Source organism: Budorcas taxicolor, chromosome 2 (assembly GCF_023091745.1).
Source record: "Budorcas taxicolor isolate Tak-1 chromosome 2, Takin1.1, whole genome shotgun sequence".
Classification (NCBI taxonomy): domain Eukaryota; kingdom Metazoa; phylum Chordata; class Mammalia; order Artiodactyla; family Bovidae; genus Budorcas; species Budorcas taxicolor.
In genome coordinates, this window is record NC_068911.1 from 169804616 (window position 1) to 169824007 (window position 19392).

The 19392-nt window shown below is 42.6% G+C and overlaps 1 protein-coding gene and 1 non-coding gene across 2 annotated transcripts in view; one reads left to right on the forward strand and one right to left on the reverse strand.

Annotated features, from left to right (window-relative positions):
- The window catches only part of SMPDL3B (sphingomyelin phosphodiesterase acid like 3B), a 31357-nt gene extending 26101 nt beyond the window's left edge, over positions 1–5256 (reverse strand). The window contains exon 1 of the mRNA XM_052635695.1: positions 4886–5256. Coding sequence (XP_052491655.1) covers positions 4886–4946 — 61 coding nt within the window. The 5' untranslated portion in view covers positions 4947–5256. The remainder of the gene's footprint in view (positions 1–4885) is intronic.
- A 12702-nt stretch (positions 5257–17958) lies between these two features.
- TRNAG-GCC (transfer RNA glycine (anticodon GCC)) lies at positions 17959–18030 on the forward strand. Its single transcript has one exon. It is a non-coding gene; the product is annotated as a tRNA-Gly (tRNA).
- The last annotated feature ends 1362 nt before the right edge of the window (positions 18031–19392 follow it).

Sequence of the window (19392 nt, forward strand, 5' to 3'; positions counted from 1 at the left end):
TCCCTGTGCCTGGGCAGGCAAAACAGTCTCTTGGCCCTCCTTCTTCACCAAGGTGTCACCAGGCTAACTTTGTACACTGGGGACAACAGATACAGAACTCAGAGCCTAATCCCTCTGTAAGGCCCATGGAAATGTCTGAGACCTGGAAAAAAAGAATGCATTGGTTCCAAAGTTCAAGGGGAAAAATCTGTGCCATCAAAACCAACAATATATTTCAAATGCAACATTTTTAAATGTCATTGAAAAGTAGGGACTTCCTAAGACTCTGAGCTCCCAATGCAGGCGGCCACAGTTCAATCCTTGGTCAAGGAATGGGATCCCACGTGCCACAACCAAGAGTTCACCTGCCACAACTAAAGATCCTGCATGCTACGACAAAGACCACAGATCCCTTGTGCTGCAGCTAGGACCTGGGGCAGCCAAATAAATAAACACAATTAATATAGCTAATATATTTTTAAATTATTTTTAGAAGTCATTAAAAATCATATATAATGTGAGATCTTTTTACTGATTCATGTTGGGGTGGAGGAGATGAAAAAATCATTCCTAGAGTCTAAGACAGTCTTAAAGTGTCTGAAAAGTGAGTTTGCTTATGGTCAGAGACAAGAAGAGGAAGGCAGGAAAACACCTGCCATTTATTTAGCACCTACTGAAGGCCGGATACTGTGCCAAGCCCTCTGCCTATGTAGCCTCACAGCAAAATGATGAAATACGTTCTATTATCATACCCATTTTACAGATGAGGAAGCTGAGCTAGTTAGTGGTAGACCTATGATTCATACTGTACTTGAAATGATCACAGTGCACTTTGCCACTAGCTAGCCATGTGACCTTAGATATTAAAAAAAAAAGGTCTCAAACTTTTATAGCACATTGCAGTGTAAGTGCATGAGCTCACCTTATTTAATCTCTCCTCCTCTAGTATTATCCTTATTTTACAGATAGTGAAATAGAGACTCAAGGTCACATAGATATTAAAAGGTAGTACATAGGTTTTCTGGCTTAAGGCAGTGGATTATTTTTGAAAGGACATGCATGAAATTTGAAATCAGAGAAATCTTGTTTTGAATCCTGGGTACACTTTCAATGGCAACTTGAACAAGAGATTTCCTCAGCTGAGCCTCCGTGTCCCCATTTCTGTAAAATGGGGATAACGATACTAGTAGAAAAGGGGTGGATGGCCACGGAGTGGACAAACCAGCCTGAGTGCTTAATCCCTGGGCTGCTCTGCCCCTTGGACCTCAGGTTTTCTTCTCTTCTGGAGCCTCTTTTTTCTGAAGCATAACATTTGTGTATTGCACAAAGGTTATCTGTTTTATCAGTTTTAACTGCCTATGATTCCGTGACTTATCTGTTATGCATACAACCCACCATAAAGCAACATTGGTCCCAATTTGGTGGCTCAGAGGTTAAAGTGTCTGCCTGGAATGCAGGAGACCCGGGTTTGATCCCTGGGTTGGGAAGATCCCCTGGAGAAGGAAATGGCAACCCGCTCCAGTACTCTTGCCTGGAGAATCCCATGGAGGGAGGAGCCTGGTAGGCTACAGTCCATGGGATCGCAAAGAGTCGGACACGACTGAGTGACTTTACTTAACCTTACTTCAGTCCTTTGTGGGGATTTTTGTTGTTGTTGTTGTTTTCTGCTTTGGTTTGGTTTTACAGTAGGTCCTTGTTAGTTATCTGTTTTATTTATTATTTATATATATATATATATATATATATATTTGGCTGTGCCACACAAGATCTTAGTTCCTTGACCAGGGATCGAATTCATGACCCCTGCATTGGAAGCACAGAGCCTTAACCACTTGACTGCCAGGGAAGTCTGTGATTTTCTGTTTTAAAAACAGCAGTGTGTATATGTCAATCCCAAACTCTCAATCTATCCCCCCCCTTTCCCCTGGTAACCATAAATCTGTTCTCTGTGAGTTTGTTCTTGTTTTGTAAATAAGTTCATTTGGACTTTTTTTTTTTTTAGATTTGCATACAAGCTATCAGAGAAGCAAATGGCAACCCATTCCGGTATTCTTGCCTGGAGAATCCCAGGGACAGAGGAGCCTGGTGGGCTATAGTCCATGGGATCGCAAAGAGTTGGACACAACTGAGTGACTAAATAACAATAACAATAATAAGCTATCATTTTTGATGCTAAGCAATGATCCCAAACACTTCAGTTATAACTCCTCCTCTGTAAACCACTGCCCTGCAAAACACAAAGGGTTAACTTGTTAAAACCGACCCCTTGTGTTAGCTGGAAGAAGGGATAGACTACCCACTCCAGTATTCTTGGGCTTCCCTTGTGGCTCAGCTGGTAAAGAATCCGCCTGCAATGCGGGAGACCTGGGTTTGATCCCTGGGTTGGGACGATCCCCTGGAGAAGGGAAAGGCTGCCCACTCCAGTATTCTGGCCTGGAGAATTCCATGGAGTATATAGCCCACTGGGTTGCAAAGAGTGAGACACGACTGAGCGCCTTTCACTTCACTTCACTTCACTTGTGTTAGCTGTGTGGATTGCCATCACCTCACAGCAGCTCCAAGAGGCAGGCTCGTCATTCTTCAGGGAAATGTTTGCCTCCCACACTGGCTCCCACGGAAAGAACTTGTAGGCTTGTCTGCAGTTAGAGGCTGAGGGATAAATGCTGTGTAGCCTCCGGTTTGTGTGGGAGGAGATGAAACCAGCAAGTTGGCGCCCCACCCAAGTTCTCAGCTAAGGATGGTGCAGGTAGAAACTCCATGGCTTTATGCAAAGCAAGGGTGATGGCTATCTGACTGGGTGTCTCAAAAGTCTGCACTTCAGGGAGAGACTCAGATTCTGAAAAAACTGACAGGTGTTATGGAATTCTTTTTAAATTTAACTCCAGTTTTAGATTATAGATGTATACAGTCCAGAAAAGTTTGAAGGAAAGAGCGGGGAGGAAGTAGTACCCACAATCCCAAGAGGACCCATCAAAGTGTATGGTGGAAAGGTGGCTGAGTACGAACTTGGTCTCGCCACTTCCCAGCTGTGGAGTTTTGTGTCCCCTCTGGGTCTCATTTCCCTCATCCACAAAATGGATATAACGGTAATAGTACCTACTTTACAGGACTATGGTAAACAATCTGCCTGCAGTGCAGGAGAGCCGGGTTTGATCCCTGGGTTGGGAAGACCCCCTGGAGAAGGAAATGGGAACCCACTCCAGTATTCTTACTGGGAGAATGCCATGGACACAGGAGCCTAGCAGGCTACAGTCCATGGGGTTGCAAGAGTTGGACACAGCTTAGCAACTAAACCACCACTACAAGGACTATAAAAATCAGAGGAGGTGTTTTCACTTCATTTTTCAAATGGGTTTTAAAAGGACAATATATGTCAAGCACAAAGCATAAGCACAGTATATAGTAAGCACTCAGAAAATAAATGTTAGCTCTTCTTGACTATTTTCCTTTCTTTGCATGTTTTTATATACTTCTTCTTTTTTTTTTTTTTTTTTTTTTGGCTGCACCTCCCAGCTTGTGGGATCCTAGTTCCCTGACCAGGGATTTGACCCAGGCAGTGAAAGCATGGAGTTCTAACCACCAAACAGCCCACGAATTCCCTCACTTGGTGTTCTTAAAATTGTCTACAAGTTTACACATGAGCTCGCACCAGCTCCTGGCCCCATCCCCATGATCTCCCAACATCCATATCCCTCTACCCCGCCATCCCCCCATTCTCTGAGCTCCAGCCACGCTGGCCTCGTGCTTTTGCTCACACATATGTCCTGTGCATCCAGCTCAGGGCCTGTGAACTTTTTGTCCTCTGTTGCTGGAATGTTCTTCTGGACATCCACATAGCTCTCTCCCATGCTGCCTTAGGTCTCTAGTCAAATGTCACTTTATTTGACAGTTCTTCTCTGCTACCCCTTAAGTAATCTTTCTCCCCCATCCTCCCTACTCCTTTATTCTGCTTTGTTATTCTCCGTTACCCTTGTTATTTCCTGGAATATGTATTTCTTTGTCCATGTGTCTTTTAGTCTGTTTTTCTGAGGTGAAGGGAGGCTTCACCAGCACTGGAATTTTGTTTCTTTTCTGCCACATCCCTGGTTCCAAGAATAGTGCATGATTCATTTTTTGGTTCAAAACAATTTTTTCTTGTCCAGGACATTTTAGTTCTTATGTCTTGTTTTTGTTTTGAAGAACTATAAGTTCAAGCTTAGGAAAGCTTGCCTTTGTCTTAAACAAAACAACAAAGTTTTTGTATCATTTGTTAATCTAATGTCCTTTTAAGTGAGAAATGGGAGAAATCTAGCAAGGATACAATTTATACCATAAATGATGGGGATCCATGTAGTGTGTGCATGCACACTGTTGACAAAATAAAAATCTGCTGGTGGCATTTGCAGAAAAGAGACCCTTGCAGGTCTCTGGGGTTGTGCTTTATTCTCAAAGTCGTGTCTGACTCTTTGCGACCTCATGGTCTATAGCCACCAAGCTCCTCTGTCCATGGGATTCTCCAGGCAAGAATATTGGAGTGGGTTGCCATTCCCTTCTCCAGTTGCAGATTTCTAAACAACAGTGAACTCTGTTAGGAAATTCTAAAATGTGTTCCAGATCCAAAAAGGAATGAGGTTAGTAAAATGCCTCCACAGAGTTCCAATAAAATACTAGATTTGAGAGCTACTCAACCAATATTTGTTGAATGAATTCACGAATGTGCCTGCTACCTTCTGCCTCTACCAGCTGGCTGGCTCTTAGACACCGACAGCTCTGAACAATGTCCATGTTCCTTCCATGGTCAGCCATCACCTCCACTTAACAATCTTAGGCTCAAACAGCACACCCTCCACCCACTAACTCTCTCACCCAGTCTCCCCAGCTGAGCTCCCTGTCTTGCTATTCTTAGCAACATTTTCAGCTTACCTACCTGGTGCAGCTCTGGCGACTCCCCAGGAGGCCAGGAAAATCAGCACCTCCGGCAGCCTCATCCTGGGGTTTCCTCTGATGGGAGCTTTTGTTCCAGCCACAGACTTCCTAGCTAGGTGTTGATGGCCGCGTGTCAGAGCAGAACTTCTCGTCCAGTCACCGGCTGTTCCCAGACACTCAGGGCTTCCGGCTCCTCTGGCTTTTCTTCCTTTGCCCAGGGGGGTGTGAGCAGGGTTTGCCCCGGGAGCTGCACTTGCCAGGCCTTTGGACTCTCACATAAGAAGCAGCACCAGTCCTGCCAGTTCCTCAGAGCGTGTCGGTCAGTCCAGTCAGCAACTGGAAACTCACTCAGCTGCAGTCACCAACCAGCAAATATCCACTTTCGGAGTTTTCATGCTGCCCCACCCCAGGAGAACAAACAGACTGTAGAAAATGTCCGGCCTTTGCCATCAAAGGAACTTGAGTGCTTGTTGGAGACTGAGCTGCTTGACCACAAATGAACCCAGACCAAGAGTCATCTGTTCATTCACGCGGAAACCCTGTCCTGGGGAGATAAGAGCGACCCAAGGCCACCACTCTGCCCTCTAGAGGAAGAAGCAGGCCACTGGACTGCAGTTCTGCATGACAGGTGGCTTGACAAGCCCAGAGGAGGGAGCTCACCCTCTGAGGAAACTGAGAGGGCCTCTGGGAGGAGGTGACATAGCTTCATCTCTTCAATTGTGAAAATCTGCCAACATAAACAGAAGTAGAGAGAACGATGTAAGGAGCCCCCGTATCCATCCTCCCACAAGAGCAATTATGAACTCACAGCCAATCTTACTTCATCTTTACCCCCACCCCAACCCCAAAGGATTATTTTTAAATTCCAGAGATCATATCATTTTGCCCATAAACAATGTAGTATACATCTCTAAAAGATAAGAACTTTTTTTTTTTTAGAATTTTTTAAGAACAGCATAGAGGATCTAAAAACAATTAATAGTGTTCCTGACCCTCCTCCTTGGACTCATTTTTCTTTTTTTTTAGTTTATTTATTTTAATCCGAGGATAATTGTTTTACAACATGGTGATGGGTTTTGCCACACATTAGTATGAATCGGCCATAGGCATACATGTATCCCCCCCTTCCTGATTCCCGCTCCCTCCTTCCTGATCCCCGCTCCCACCTTCCTCCCTTGCTGTTTGTTGTTCAGTCACTAAGCCATGTCTGACTCTGCGAGTCGGTGGAGTAAAAGCATGCCAGGCTTCCCTGTCCCTCACTATCTCTCTGAGTTTGCTCAGCTTTACCAGCAGTCCTTCCAATGAATATTCAGAGTTGACTTCCTTTAGGATGGACTGGTTGGATCTCCTTGCCGTCCAAGGGACTCTCAAGAGTCTTCTTCAGCACCACGATTTGAAAGAATCAATTCTTCAGCACTCAGCCTCCTTTATGGTTCAACTCTCACATCCGTACATGACTACTGGGAATACTATAGCTTTGACTACATGGACCTTTGTCGGTAAAGTGATGTCTCTGCTTTTTAATACGCTGTCTAGGTCTGTCATAGCTTTTCCTCCAAGGAGCAGGTGTCTTTTAATTTAATAGAAATTGATAGGGGACCAGACAAGAGATTAAAGCAAGGCTTTACTGGGACTTGTGCTGCATCACGACAGAATGAAAACAAAACACCGGCGCCCTGGCTCACTCTCCCAGGAGGGTGGGCTGGTTCTTTAAGTGCAATGAGGATAGGAGCAGATGGTTGGACTGGAGGGGTAGCTTAGACGGTCTCCCCACCCCTTGGTAGGGATGTACACAGTACCCATCTTTTGCTCCCAGCACCTCAGAAGTTTGTGGCCTTTTTGTATCTTATTTTTCATAATTGGCCCAACTGCTCATGCTTGCAGTTATTTTTAGTCGCTTATAGTTTCTTTGTATTCTGTTACTCAAGGAGGCATTTACCCAGGTGAAAGTGTAAGCACTCCAGTAGAGGGTCCCAGGTCCCAGCCTATCTCAGTAGTAAATCTTAGTAACTGTACCAACCAGGGAGATGCTTGGTCAGTGTTTAAACTTTCCTGATTTTCTCATAGAATTTTTTTTAATTTAATTAAATTTTTTTTAACTTATGGAAAAACTGGAACAAACTTTTTGGCTGACCAAATACAACTGATTTGCTCAAATCAAGATCCAAATCAGGCCCACATGTTGCATGCAGTTGATCTGTCTCTTTAAGTATCTCTTCATTTTAGACTATTCCTCCCCCGCTTTTCTCTTTTTCCTTGTTAGGAAACTAGGTCATTTGTCTTGTGAAATTTCCCACATTCTGGAGTGTTTGGCTGATTGCCTCTTGGTGGTGTCATTTAAGTTGTTCTTCTGTTCTCCATATTGCCTATAAACTGGTAGTTAGATCTAAAGTTTTGATGACATTTAGCTTTGAATTCTTTGGCAAGATGACATCTCATGTGGTCTTGTGTCCTACCTGTTGCATTGCAGAGCAAAGGCGCATAGTTGTACGGCTGTCCCACCAGCCTAATCTTAATGTGCAGGCATGCCTGCGTGCTCAGTTGTCCAGTCAGTCTGACTCTTTGGGCTTCCCAGGTGGCTCTAGTGGTAAAGAACTCGCCTGCCAATGCAGGAGATGTAACAGATGTGGGTTTGATCCCTGAGCTGGGAAGATCCCCTGGAAGAGGGCACTGCAACCCACTGCAGTATTCTTGCTGGGCTAATCCCATAGACAGAGGACCTGGTGTGCTGCAGCCCATAGGGTCACAAAGAGTGAGAGACAACTGAAGCGACTTAGCACACATGCACGCCTGACTCTGAGACCCCGTGGACTGTGCCACACCGGGCTCCTCTGTCCATGGCTTATCCCAGCAAGAATACTAGAGTGGGTTGCCATTTCCTCCTCCAGAGGATCTTCCCAACCCAGGGATGAAACCTGTATCCCTTGTGTCTCCTGCATTGGCAGGTGGGTTCTTTTTTTTTTTTTAACCTTATTGAGAATATTTATTAGAACTGCATAAAACCTATGGGCCAATTCTTCTCAACTTGATATTTTTATGATATTGAATTTTTCTGCCCATGAGTACAATCTATTTCTTTATGTGTTTAGATCTTCAATGTTTTCCTTCTTTTAATGGAAGGATTGTTGGTTTACCATGGTGTGTTAGTTTTAGGTATATGGCACAGTGATTAAGTTATGCATACATATATTCTTTTTCAGATTCTCTTCCCTTATAGCTTATCACAAAATATTGAGTATAGTTCCCTGAACTATGCAGGAGGTGCTTGTTGATTATCTATTTTATATATAGTAGTGTGTTTATGTTAATTGGAACTCTTAATTTAGCCCTTCCCTGCCCTTTCCTCTTTGGAAACCATAAGTTCGTTTTCTAGGTATGTGAGTCTGTTTCTGTTTTGTAAATTAGTTCATTTGTATCTTTTTTTAAAGGGTGCATATATAAGCTATATCATGATACTTGTCTGTCTCTGTCTGACTTACTCACTTAGTATGATAAGCTCTAGGCCAATCCATGTTGCTGCAAATGGCATTATTTCATTCTTTTTTATGGCTGAGTAGTATTCCATTGTGGGGTGTCTGTGTGTGTGTGTGTGTGTGACATCTTTCTCCATTTATCTGTCGATGAACATGTAGGTTGCTTCCATTTATTGACTATTGTAAATAGTGCTGCAATGAACCCAGGGCACTCTTTAAAATTGCGACTATGTTTGAGAAAAACAAGAATAAGCTCCTTTCCCCTCTGTTTGTTTAATGTGACTAGACCATCAAAGCACTAAGCATCTTAGGGTAAAGAAGAGCTGAAAGGGCGAGGGAATGGGCAATAAGGACAAAGCATCACGATTAAGAGCTGGGCTCAGGAGTCACATAGAGCTGGGTTCAATCTGGTTTCTCTTTTTACTAGCTCTGCAACCTCAGGCTGATTACTGAGCCTCATATGGAATATCCAGGCACATCAGTACATCACTAACAGGTCACAGGAGCAAGGAGCTATTCATACATAGGTCAGGCAGGCAGGCTGGGCTTGACCAGAGACCTCTGAAGCATGATTAAGCACCTTGGTTTCACTGAGACTGGAAGGGTTTCCAAGACAAGAGACCTTTAATTTTAAAAATGGGAAATTCTTGTGACACCCCTGGCAGTCCAGTGGTTAAGACTCCATGCTCCCAATGTAGGGGACATGGGTTTCATCCCTGGTTGGGGAACTAAGATCCCACATGCTGTGCAGCCAAAAAAATGGGAAAGTCCTGAGCAAACTGGGATGAATGCCCCTTTAGTTTCTGCACCTCTGGTGCCTGCCAGCCCTATGTGTTTATTCCAGCACACCACACAGGCCCTATTTTCTTCATATGTCTATGACATAAAAGCAGGTTGGGAAGCTCAGTTTCCTCATCTGTAAAATGGGGATGACAACAGTGCTTACCTCACTTGGTTGTTGTGAAGATGAAGTGACTGAAGCAGGATATTTGATCCTGCCCTCCCAATCCAGAGGCACACCCAGGTCCTTTGTCTTTCCCAATCTAATGCCTTTTGGTGTGCCAAGGCATAAAAAAAACAAAACAAAACAAAACAAAACTATCCACAATGTATTTGTCAGCATAATAAATGTAAGGTACAGCAACAAGCTCTGTTAAACTGGAAAAATAAATGTTAACTCCTAACTTGAAGAGAGAAATGTTTCCATTCATAAGTGACTACTAAGAGGGCTCTAACAGCAGGGTCCCTCTGTATCCTTCTCCATGCAAAGGAGGAGAACTGAGTCTGTGTCTTGGGAAAAGGAAATAGTCAGACTGGATGAGGTGGAATGTCCTCCTGCTGCCAGAACACCTGAAGGCTTTAAGAAGCATCAGCAGCGCTGGTATGTCTAAGGAACCAACCTCTAATTGGCCAAGGTGTGACAACTGCAGCATTAATCACATGCTAATTATTTTCCTGTTGTTATTGTCACAATTATTGGAGCAAGTTGCATCTGTGAAAGGCCATGAGTTCATGTTGTTTCGTCGTTAAGTCATGTCCAACTTTATATCCCCATGGGCTGCAGCACACTAAGCTTCCCTTTACTATCTTCCGGAGTTTGTTCAAAATCATGTCCATTGAGTTGCTGATGCCATCCAACCATCTCATCCTCTATTGCCCCCTTCTCCTCCTGCCCTTAGTCTCTCCCAGCATCAGGGTCTTCTGCAATAAGTCAGCTCTTCCCATCAGGTGGCCAAAGTATTGGAGCTCCAGCTTCAGCATCAGTCCTTCTAATGAATACTCAGGGTTGATTTTCTTTAAGATTGACTGGTTTGATCTCCTTGCAGTTGAAGGGACTCTCAAAAGTCTTCTCAAGCACCACAATTTGAAAGAATCAATTCTTCAGTGCTCAGCCTTCTTTATGCTCCAGCTCTCACATCCATACATGACTAATGGAAAAACCGTAGCTTTGATTATAGGGACCTTTGTAGGGAAAGTGATGTTTCTGCTTTTTAATATGCTGTCTAGATTTGTTACAGCTTTCCTTCCAAGGAGTAAGTGTCTTTTAATTTCATGGCTGCAGTCACTGTCTGCAGTGATTTTGGAGCCCAAGAAAAGAAAATCTATCAGTTTCCACTTTTCCTCCTTCTACTTGCTGTGAAGTGATGGAATTAGATGCCATGATCTTAGTTTTTTGAATGTTGAATTTTTAAGCCAGGTTTTTCACTCTCGTCTTTCATCCTCATCAAGAGGCTCTTTAGTTCCTCTTTCCAAATAGAAAAAGAGCACAAAAAGTTAGTTAAAACACACAAGAATGGTGACTAGTACAGGATATGTTTAATTTTTTTATTTTCATAAGAAAAATTAACACATGGATACTTTGCTTCTTTTATTAACTAAATTCCTATTTATAAAATATACATATATACTATTCCCACTCGGGTATAAAAGCAATTTACTGACCTGTGAGGAGTCAATAGTCTCACACAATGGGAATTGTGTGAAGAACAAGATAGGTTGACAGGCTGGATTGCTCACACACAATAATCAAGAAGGGGCTCAAAGAGCTAATTAGCCAACCAGAGTCTTGCTAACCCCAAAGACTCTATTCCTCCTCCTCTAGGAAGTGAAAATTTCAAGTGGCCCTATGAATATCACAAAATAATATATCAGTTAGGAATACATGAACTTGCAAAAATCCCCATCAATGTATCAAACAGGACATGTGTGAATGTGTGTTCACTCAGTGGTGTCCAACTCTTTGCAATCCTGCCAGACTCCTCCGGCTGTGGGATTTTCCAGGGAAAAATACTGGAGTGGGTTTCCATTTCCTCCCTCAGGGGATGTTCCCAACCCAGGGACTGAACCCACGTCTCCTGCATCTCCTGCTTTGGGCAGGCAGATTCTTTCCCACTGAGCCACCTGGGAAGCCCATGAGACAGGACAGCAGTTTATATAATGCCACCCAAGTGAGACTGAAAGCTTACGATTTTGAGGGACAATATCACATTACAAACAATGAAAACCTAAGAGAAAGGTACGATTTTAAAACTCTTACAGACATTATAAAAAGGGAGCTCAGCTTGATCATCAGTGGCCTGGTGACAATCCCCTTGGACTACACAAGCAGATCTTAAAACTGACCAAGAATCAGCTGACTGAAGACCCAGATCTAATTACCTCAACTGGACTAAGATGACATTTCTCTTTCTTTCCAGTCTGATTGGATTTTTGAAAGCCCAGAAAAGAATATGAATAATATTACAGAAACCATAGGACGATAACAAAAGAAAGCAATGGTCCAAGAAAGCAGGGGGCAAGAAGCTCCAGATTTTGTGGGGCCCATGGCTGAAACAATTTGTGTGGCCCTACTTAAGAAAAAAAAAAGCATAGTAAGGTATTAAAGAGGCATACAGACAAAAGAAGGGCCTTGGAAGAGGCCATGCAAGCAAAGAGCACTGAAATTTAAATGTCATTACTTTCAGTTATCATTTTTGTTTCTGATCTGCTCTTGAAGATATTTGAAGAATTCATAAGTATCAGCCAAACCAGCACTTTAATTACAGTTTACAATTTTAAGGAGGATTTCCCTGGTGGCAGAGTAGATAAGAATTTGCCTGCCAAGGCAGATGACACAGGTTCGATCCCTGGTCCAGGAAGATTCCTCATGCCTTGGACTACTGAGCCCACTCTCTAGAGCCTGAGAGCTGCACTACTGAAGCCTGTGTGCCCTAGAGCCTGTGCTCTTAACAAGAGAAGCCATCACAATCAGAAGCCAATGCACCCTGATGAAGAGTAGCCCCCGGCTCAGCACAGCTAGAGAAAGCCCGTGTGCAGCAATGAAGACCCAGTGCCATCAAAAATAAATCAATAAATAAAATTTTAAAAAGGATCCTGCAAGCTGAGTGGCACAGCCCACTAAAAAAAAACTATTTAAAAAACTTAAGAATAGTTAATTAAGTTTGTAAAAGATGATGCTGTGAAAGTGCTGCACTTAATATGCCAGCAAATTGGGAAAACTCAGCAGTGGCCACAGGACTGGAAAAGGTCAGTTTTCATTCCAATCCCAAAGAAAGGCAATGCCAAAGAATGCTCAAATTACTTCATAATTGCACTCATCTCACACACTGGTAAAGTAATGCTCAAAATTCTCCAAGCCAGGCTTCAACAATGCGTGAACCATGAACTTCCAGATGTTCAAGCTGGTTCTAGAAAAGGCAGAGGAACCAGAGATCAAATTGCCAACATCTGCTGGATCATCGAAAAAGCAAGAGAGTTCCAGAAAAACATCTATTTCTGCTTTATTGACTATGCCAAAGCCTGTGACTGTGTGGATCACAATAAATTGTGGAAAATTCTGAAAGAGATGGGAATACCAGACCACCTGACCTGCCTCTTGAGAAACCTGTATTCAGGTCAGGAAGCAACAGTTAGAACTGGACACGGAACAACAGACTGGTTCCAAACAAGGAAAGGAGCACGTCAAGGCTGTCTATTGTCACCCTGCTTATTTAACTTACATGCAGGTTGTGTGTGTGCATGTGTGTGTTAGTCATCAGTCATGTCTGACTCTTTGCGACTCCACGGACTGTGACCCACCAGGCTTCACTGTCCATGGAATTCTCCAGGAAAGAATACTGGAGTGGATTGCCATTCCCTTCTCCATATACGCAGGGTGAAAAGAAAGTGAAGTCGCTCAGTCGTGTCCGACTCTTTGCGACCCCATGGACTGTAGCCTACCAGGCTCCTCCATCCGTGGGAATTTCCAGGCAAGAGTACTGGAGTGGGTCGCCATTTCCTTCTCCAGGGGATCTTCCCAACCCAGGGATCAAACTTGGGTCTCCCACATTGCAGGCAGACGCTTTACCCTCTAAGCCATGCTGGGCTGGACGAAGCATAAACTGGAATCAAGATTGCCAGGAGAAATATCAATAACCTCAGATATGCAGATGATACCACCCTTATGGCAGAAAGTGAAGAAGAACTAAAGAGCCTCTTGATGAAAGTGAAAGAGGAGAATGAAAAAGTTGGCTTGAAGCTCAACATTCAGAAAACTAAGATCATGGCATCTGATCCCATCACTTCATGGAAAATAGAAGGGAAAACAGTGGAAACAGTGTCAGCCTTTATTTTCTTGGGCTCCAAAATCACTGCAGATGGTGACTGCAGCCGTGAAATTAAAAGACGTTTACTCCTTGGGAGGAAAGTTTTGATCAATCTAGACAGCATATTAAAAAGCAGAGACATTACTTTGTCAACAAAGGTCCATCTAGTTAAGGCTATGGTTTTTCCAGTAGTCATGTATGGATATGAGAGTTGGAGTATAAAGAAAGCTGAGTGCAGAAGAATTGATGTTTTTGAACTGTGGTGTTGGAGAAGATTCTTGAGAGTCCCTTGGACTGCAAGGAGATCCAACCTGTCCACCCTAGAGGAAATAGGTCCTGAATATTCATTGGAAGGACTGATGTTGAAGCTGACACTCCAATACTTTGGCCACCTGATGCGAAGAGCTGACTCATTTGAAAAGACCCTGATGCTGGGAAAGATTGAAGGCGGGAGGAGAAGGATACGATGGAGGATGAGATGGTTGGATGGCATCACTGACTCAATGGACATGAGTCTGAGCAAACTCCGGGAGTTGGTGATGGACCGAGAGCCCTGGCGTGATGCAGTCCATGGGGTTGCAAAGAGTCAGACATGACTTACCGACTGGACTGAAATGAAAGTGTTTAAATACCAAAAAAGTTGACTTCAAGGTTTATCACCTATAAGACTTTGATAAATTGAGCACTAAACAAATAATTCTAAGTTTTCTGCTTCACTTATAAAAGCCTCTTTAATATGAAAATGAAGCTGTTAGTGTCATTTCCAGGGCTCCAAAGAGCTCTGGTACCACAGTCCTCTATGTCTCAACACAGAAAGGAATTCTGCAAGGGGCAAAGTGATAGACAAGAAGTGATTTGTTAGACTAGGATGCTTGTAAGTTTCACAAGGGCTTCTCTGGTGGCTTAGACAGTAAAGAATCTGTCTGCAATGTGGGGACCTGGGTTCGATCTCTGGGTTGGGAAGATCTGGAGAAGGGAAAGGCTACCCACTCCAGTATTCTTGCCTGGAGAATCCCCATGAACAGAGGAGAAGGCAGACAAGTGTTGCACTGCCCGGAGTACTCAGTGGGTTACATTTCTATAATCAAAGGAAGAAAGGGAAAGGGGAGAAGATCTTTGTCTTTCTTAAATAGACAGGTTTCCTTCATCAGTTCCTCCCCCAGGTAAGGCAGGGAAGTTTTCATGTCACTATATGGTCAGGCCAAGACTGTTATAACATTTTGGAATAATATTTTCAGGTCTCAGTACAATGAAGGTCTTTCATTTTGAAAATTCACCTTTCCATAAATGATTGTTTTTTTGTGGGCACAGGGCATAGTTCGGGAGTCATTAACTTGATAACACCACTGGGCAGGTTGTAGGCCTTATTCTCTACTATTGTTTTATTGTTTGGGGGGCATTGTGCAAAGAACACGTCTTCGGGGCCAAAGGGCATGTTTTGGAGGTTATTAACTTACTGAACTCACTGGGCAGGATGTTGGTCTCCTGCCACCATTGTTGTATTGTTTTGGGGCATGTCTTGTGCTTCTGTTGCGTGGCTTTGTCGCTAAGCAAAGTTAGCTTGATTTTATTGTTAAGCCAGCCAATCTGGCTTTGATGCTAAGCGACTCATTTTGCTTCATGAGTCAAGCAAGCCCACATTGTTTCAGAATATTCTCATTACTTTCTTGAGTGATCATTAGTCTTATTGTGGTCTCCCAACCCCCCTAAAGTTCCCTGTCTATCTACAATTCCCTAATGGGGTTTCTAAGCTATTTGATTATCCTATGCTATTCCTGTTTATTTATGCAGAGTACATCATGCAAAATGCTGGACTGGATGAAGCACTAGCTGGAATCAAGATTGCCAGGAGAAATATCATTAACCTCAGATATGCAGATGATACCACCTTTATGGCAGAAAGCAAAGAGTAACTAAAGAGACTCTTGATGAAGGTGAAAGAGGAGACTGAAAAAGCTGGTTTAAAACTCAACATTAAAAAATCAAAGATCATGGCATCTGGTCTCATCACTTCATGGCAAATAGATGGGGAAACAACAGAAACTTTTTATTTCCTTGGGCTCCAAAATCACTGCAGATCGTGACTGGAGTCATGAAATTAAAAGACACTCACTCCTTGGAAGGAAAACTGTAACAAATCTAGACAGCATATTAAAAATCAAGACATCACTTTGCTAACAAAAAGGTCCATATAGTCAAAGCTATGGTTTTTCCAGTAGTCGTGTATGGATGTGAGAATTGGACCATAAAGAACGCTGAATGCCAAAGAATTGATGCTTTCAAATCGTGGTGCTGGAGAAGACTTTTGAGAGTCCCTTGGACTGCAAGGAGATCAAAACAGTAATCCTAAACGGAATCAACTCTGAATATTCATTAGAAGGACTGATGCTGAAGCTGAAGCTCCAATACTTTGGCCACCTGACACGAAGAGCTGACTCTAGAAAAGACCCTGATGCTGGGAAAAACTGAAGACAGGAGGAGAAGGGGACAAGATGGTTGATGGCATCACTGACTCAATGGACATGAGTTTGAGCAAACTCCAGGAGATGCTCGAAGGACAGGGAAGCCTGGTGTGCTGCAGCCCATGGCGTCTGAAAGAGTCGGACATGACCGAGTGACTGAACGACAACAATCCCTATCAAAAAGAATTCTATCAGTATCAACCAATTCATAATGACAATTACTAGTAGAAATAATCAGTACAATACAAAACTGAAAACGACTACTCCATCCAGTAAAATTATCTTAGGAAAAAAGAATCATATTTTGCATATAACACTGAAAACTACCAGGAATCCCCTTAATCAAATTGTATTCGATAGAAATAAGCACCCATGAAACTACAGCAGCAGATGTGAAAAAAAATTAAAATTGGGTATGGATCAAATTTGAAAGATGAATTTAACCGTCATTGTAAAGTTTACCCAGGAAAGAACTGATTCACAGTGATTTCTGCAAAATTGAAAATAGAAAAAAATTAGAAATGGCTAAATCTCACTGTACAAAAAATTGAACAGGAAATCAAGTCTAAATGAAAGTTCACTGATGTTGAGACAGTTCCGATCAAAATATGTTTATTTATGATGTGGAGGAAAAATGAACTTGGAGGTTAAAATGGCAGGTCAAAAACTTTGGGAGATAATGCATATGAAGCATTTAGTAGAGATAATGTACATATCTGGTATGTGGTATATACTCATGAAATACTAGGGCTGATTAATTTTTTTAAATTATGGTAAAATAGAAACAACATAAAACTTACCCTTTTCAAGTATAGTTCCGTGGCATTAGCTACGTTCCTGTTATTGTGCAACCATCACCACTATCCATCTCCAGAACTTTTTAATCTTCCCAAATGGCAACCACACCCATTAAATGACAACTTCCCATTTCTCTCTCTCTCCAGCCCCTGATAACTGCCATTTACTTAGCCGTTCATGTCCCTGTGAATTTGATTACTCTATGTACATCATATAAGTGGAATCATACAATATTTGCCTTTGTGACTGGCTTATTTCATAATGTCTTTTATGAAAGACATAATGCCATTTTTGTCATTAGCATAGTCTCCTAAGGTCATTCATACTGTAGCATGCATGTATCAGAGTTTTCTTCAAGACTAAATAATATTCCACTGTATATTCATACCACATTTTGTTTATCAATTCATCTGTCAATAGAGACTTGGTTTGCTTCCACTTTTGACTTTTGTGAATAATGTTGGCTATGAACACTGGTGTAGAATTATCTGTCTGAGTCCCTAATTTCAGTTCTTTGGGGTATATACCCAGAAATGGAACTGCCAGATCAACCAGGGATTGAACCTGTGCCCTCTGCATTGGAAGGGTGGAGTCTTAACCCCTGCACAACCAGGGAGGTCCCCACCAGATTGTTTTTAAACTGTAGTTTTTCCTTTGCTCAATCTTGCTATGGATTTCCCTGATAGCAGTCTACATGGAGAGGGAAATGAAAGACTTCTCAGAAATTCCTTCCATGTGACAGGAAGAATTCAACTTGATAAAACAAAACCTTGACAGATGAATTCACTGCCCCCCATGCACAAACAGAAAGTAAATACTAATCATTTTATCGATAATTGAGAACTGAGCCCTCTGCTCAATTTATCAGATCATCAAGCTCTTGAAAAGAGGTGCAAAAATCTTAGTTTGACGTTTTGCATTCTTATGTTTAAAACAGTAATATTTCATTTTATTTAATTATTTTGATTGCTCTGGGTTTTTGTTGCTGCACATGGGCTTTCTCTAGTTGTCACAAACAAGGACCCTTTGTTGTGGTGCATGGGCTTCTTGTTGCGGGGATTTCCCGTTGCTGAGCACAGGCTCTAGGCTCACTGGCTTCAGCAGTTGCAGCACACAGGCTCAGTAGTTGTGGTGCATGACTCAGTTGCTCCGCAGCATGTGGAATCTTCACAGGCCGGGCCATGGCAGGTGGATTCTTATCCACTGTACCACCAGAGAAGTCCATTTTATTTATTTTTAAAAATATGATCTTAGGCTTCCCTGGTGGCTCAGTGGTAAAGTATCTGCCTGCCAATGCAGGGGACCCGGGTTCAATCCCCGGTGTGGGAAGATCCCATATGCCTTGGAGTAACTAAACTCGTAAGCCACAACTACTGAGTCTGTGCTATAGAGCCCAGAAGCTGCAACTACTGAAGGCTGCTTGTGCTATGGCCTGCACTCTGCAACAAGAGAAGCCACCTCAATGAGAAGCCCAGGCTCTGCAACTAAAGAAAAGGCCTCGCAGCACGAAGACCCAGCACAGCCAAATATAAATAAATTTAAAAAAAATTTTTAAGTATGATCTTCTCAGTTGAATTTATAACCAGTTGCACCGCAAATGAGGGTGACTACCCCAAATGAACCCACATCTTAATTTTTCCAAATACTCTTACTTGCAAACATGTTATTCTACATATCATAAATATGTTCTTCCTTGTTACACTGTAAGTTTCAGTCACCTGAAGCGTAACATAATAATGTTATCTTGGTATGACTTTTGTTCTTGGCTGTATCGTGTATTTCTCAGCAATGACTTTGAGGCTAACGGAATTTACATAAGAAAGAAATGGCACACAAGCAACATCTGGCTCACAGATACCTTTTCTTTGACCTAGGTAGCATTTTGCAATTTTTAAATTACTTACAAACACTCAAAATTTGCAAATATTTACATAAAGTCACAGGCTTCTGGTACCTACTTAAAAAACATAAAGGACCTGGCAAACTGAGCCCTGAGTCTTTGTTGCTGCCTGCAGGCTTTCTCTAGTTGCAGTGTAAGGGCTTTTCGGTGGGCTTCTCTTGTTGTGGAGCACGGGCTCTAAGCAACTGAGCTTCAGTATTTGAAGCGCATGGGCTCAGTAGTTGCGGCTCCCGGGCTCTAGAGCACAGGCTCAGTAGCTGTAGTGCACAGGTGTAGATGCCCTGGAGCATGTGGAATCTTCTTAGACCAGGGATCCAACCCGTGTCCCCTGCATTGGCAGGTGGATTCCCAACCACTGGACTACCAGGGAAGTCCCACTGAGCCCATATTCTTTATGTCAGTCGATATATATCATTATGCTTGTGTGGTTGTTTTGGTTACTGTAAAGGAAAAGTTTTTAAAATCCTACTCTATTATCCAATCTATTATGGTTACAGTTTTCCTGCCTGATCCCGTTATCCAATAGAGTTTGTGCCCCAATTCTAGGATGTCCAGAAAGGTATACAAACTACTTTGGTTCATGGAATCAGACGTCCTGGACTTGAATGTAGACTCACAACTGCGTTTCAGCTTTTCATCTGTAAAGCGAGGACAACAGCAATATTTACCTACCTCATAGGACTGAGTTAATAAATGTAAAATGCTTAAGACAGTCCCAGCAGTTTTATCAAAAGGAAATGCAATGGCCCAGAAGCCCAGGGACTATGACTATCTTATTTACCACTGAATAC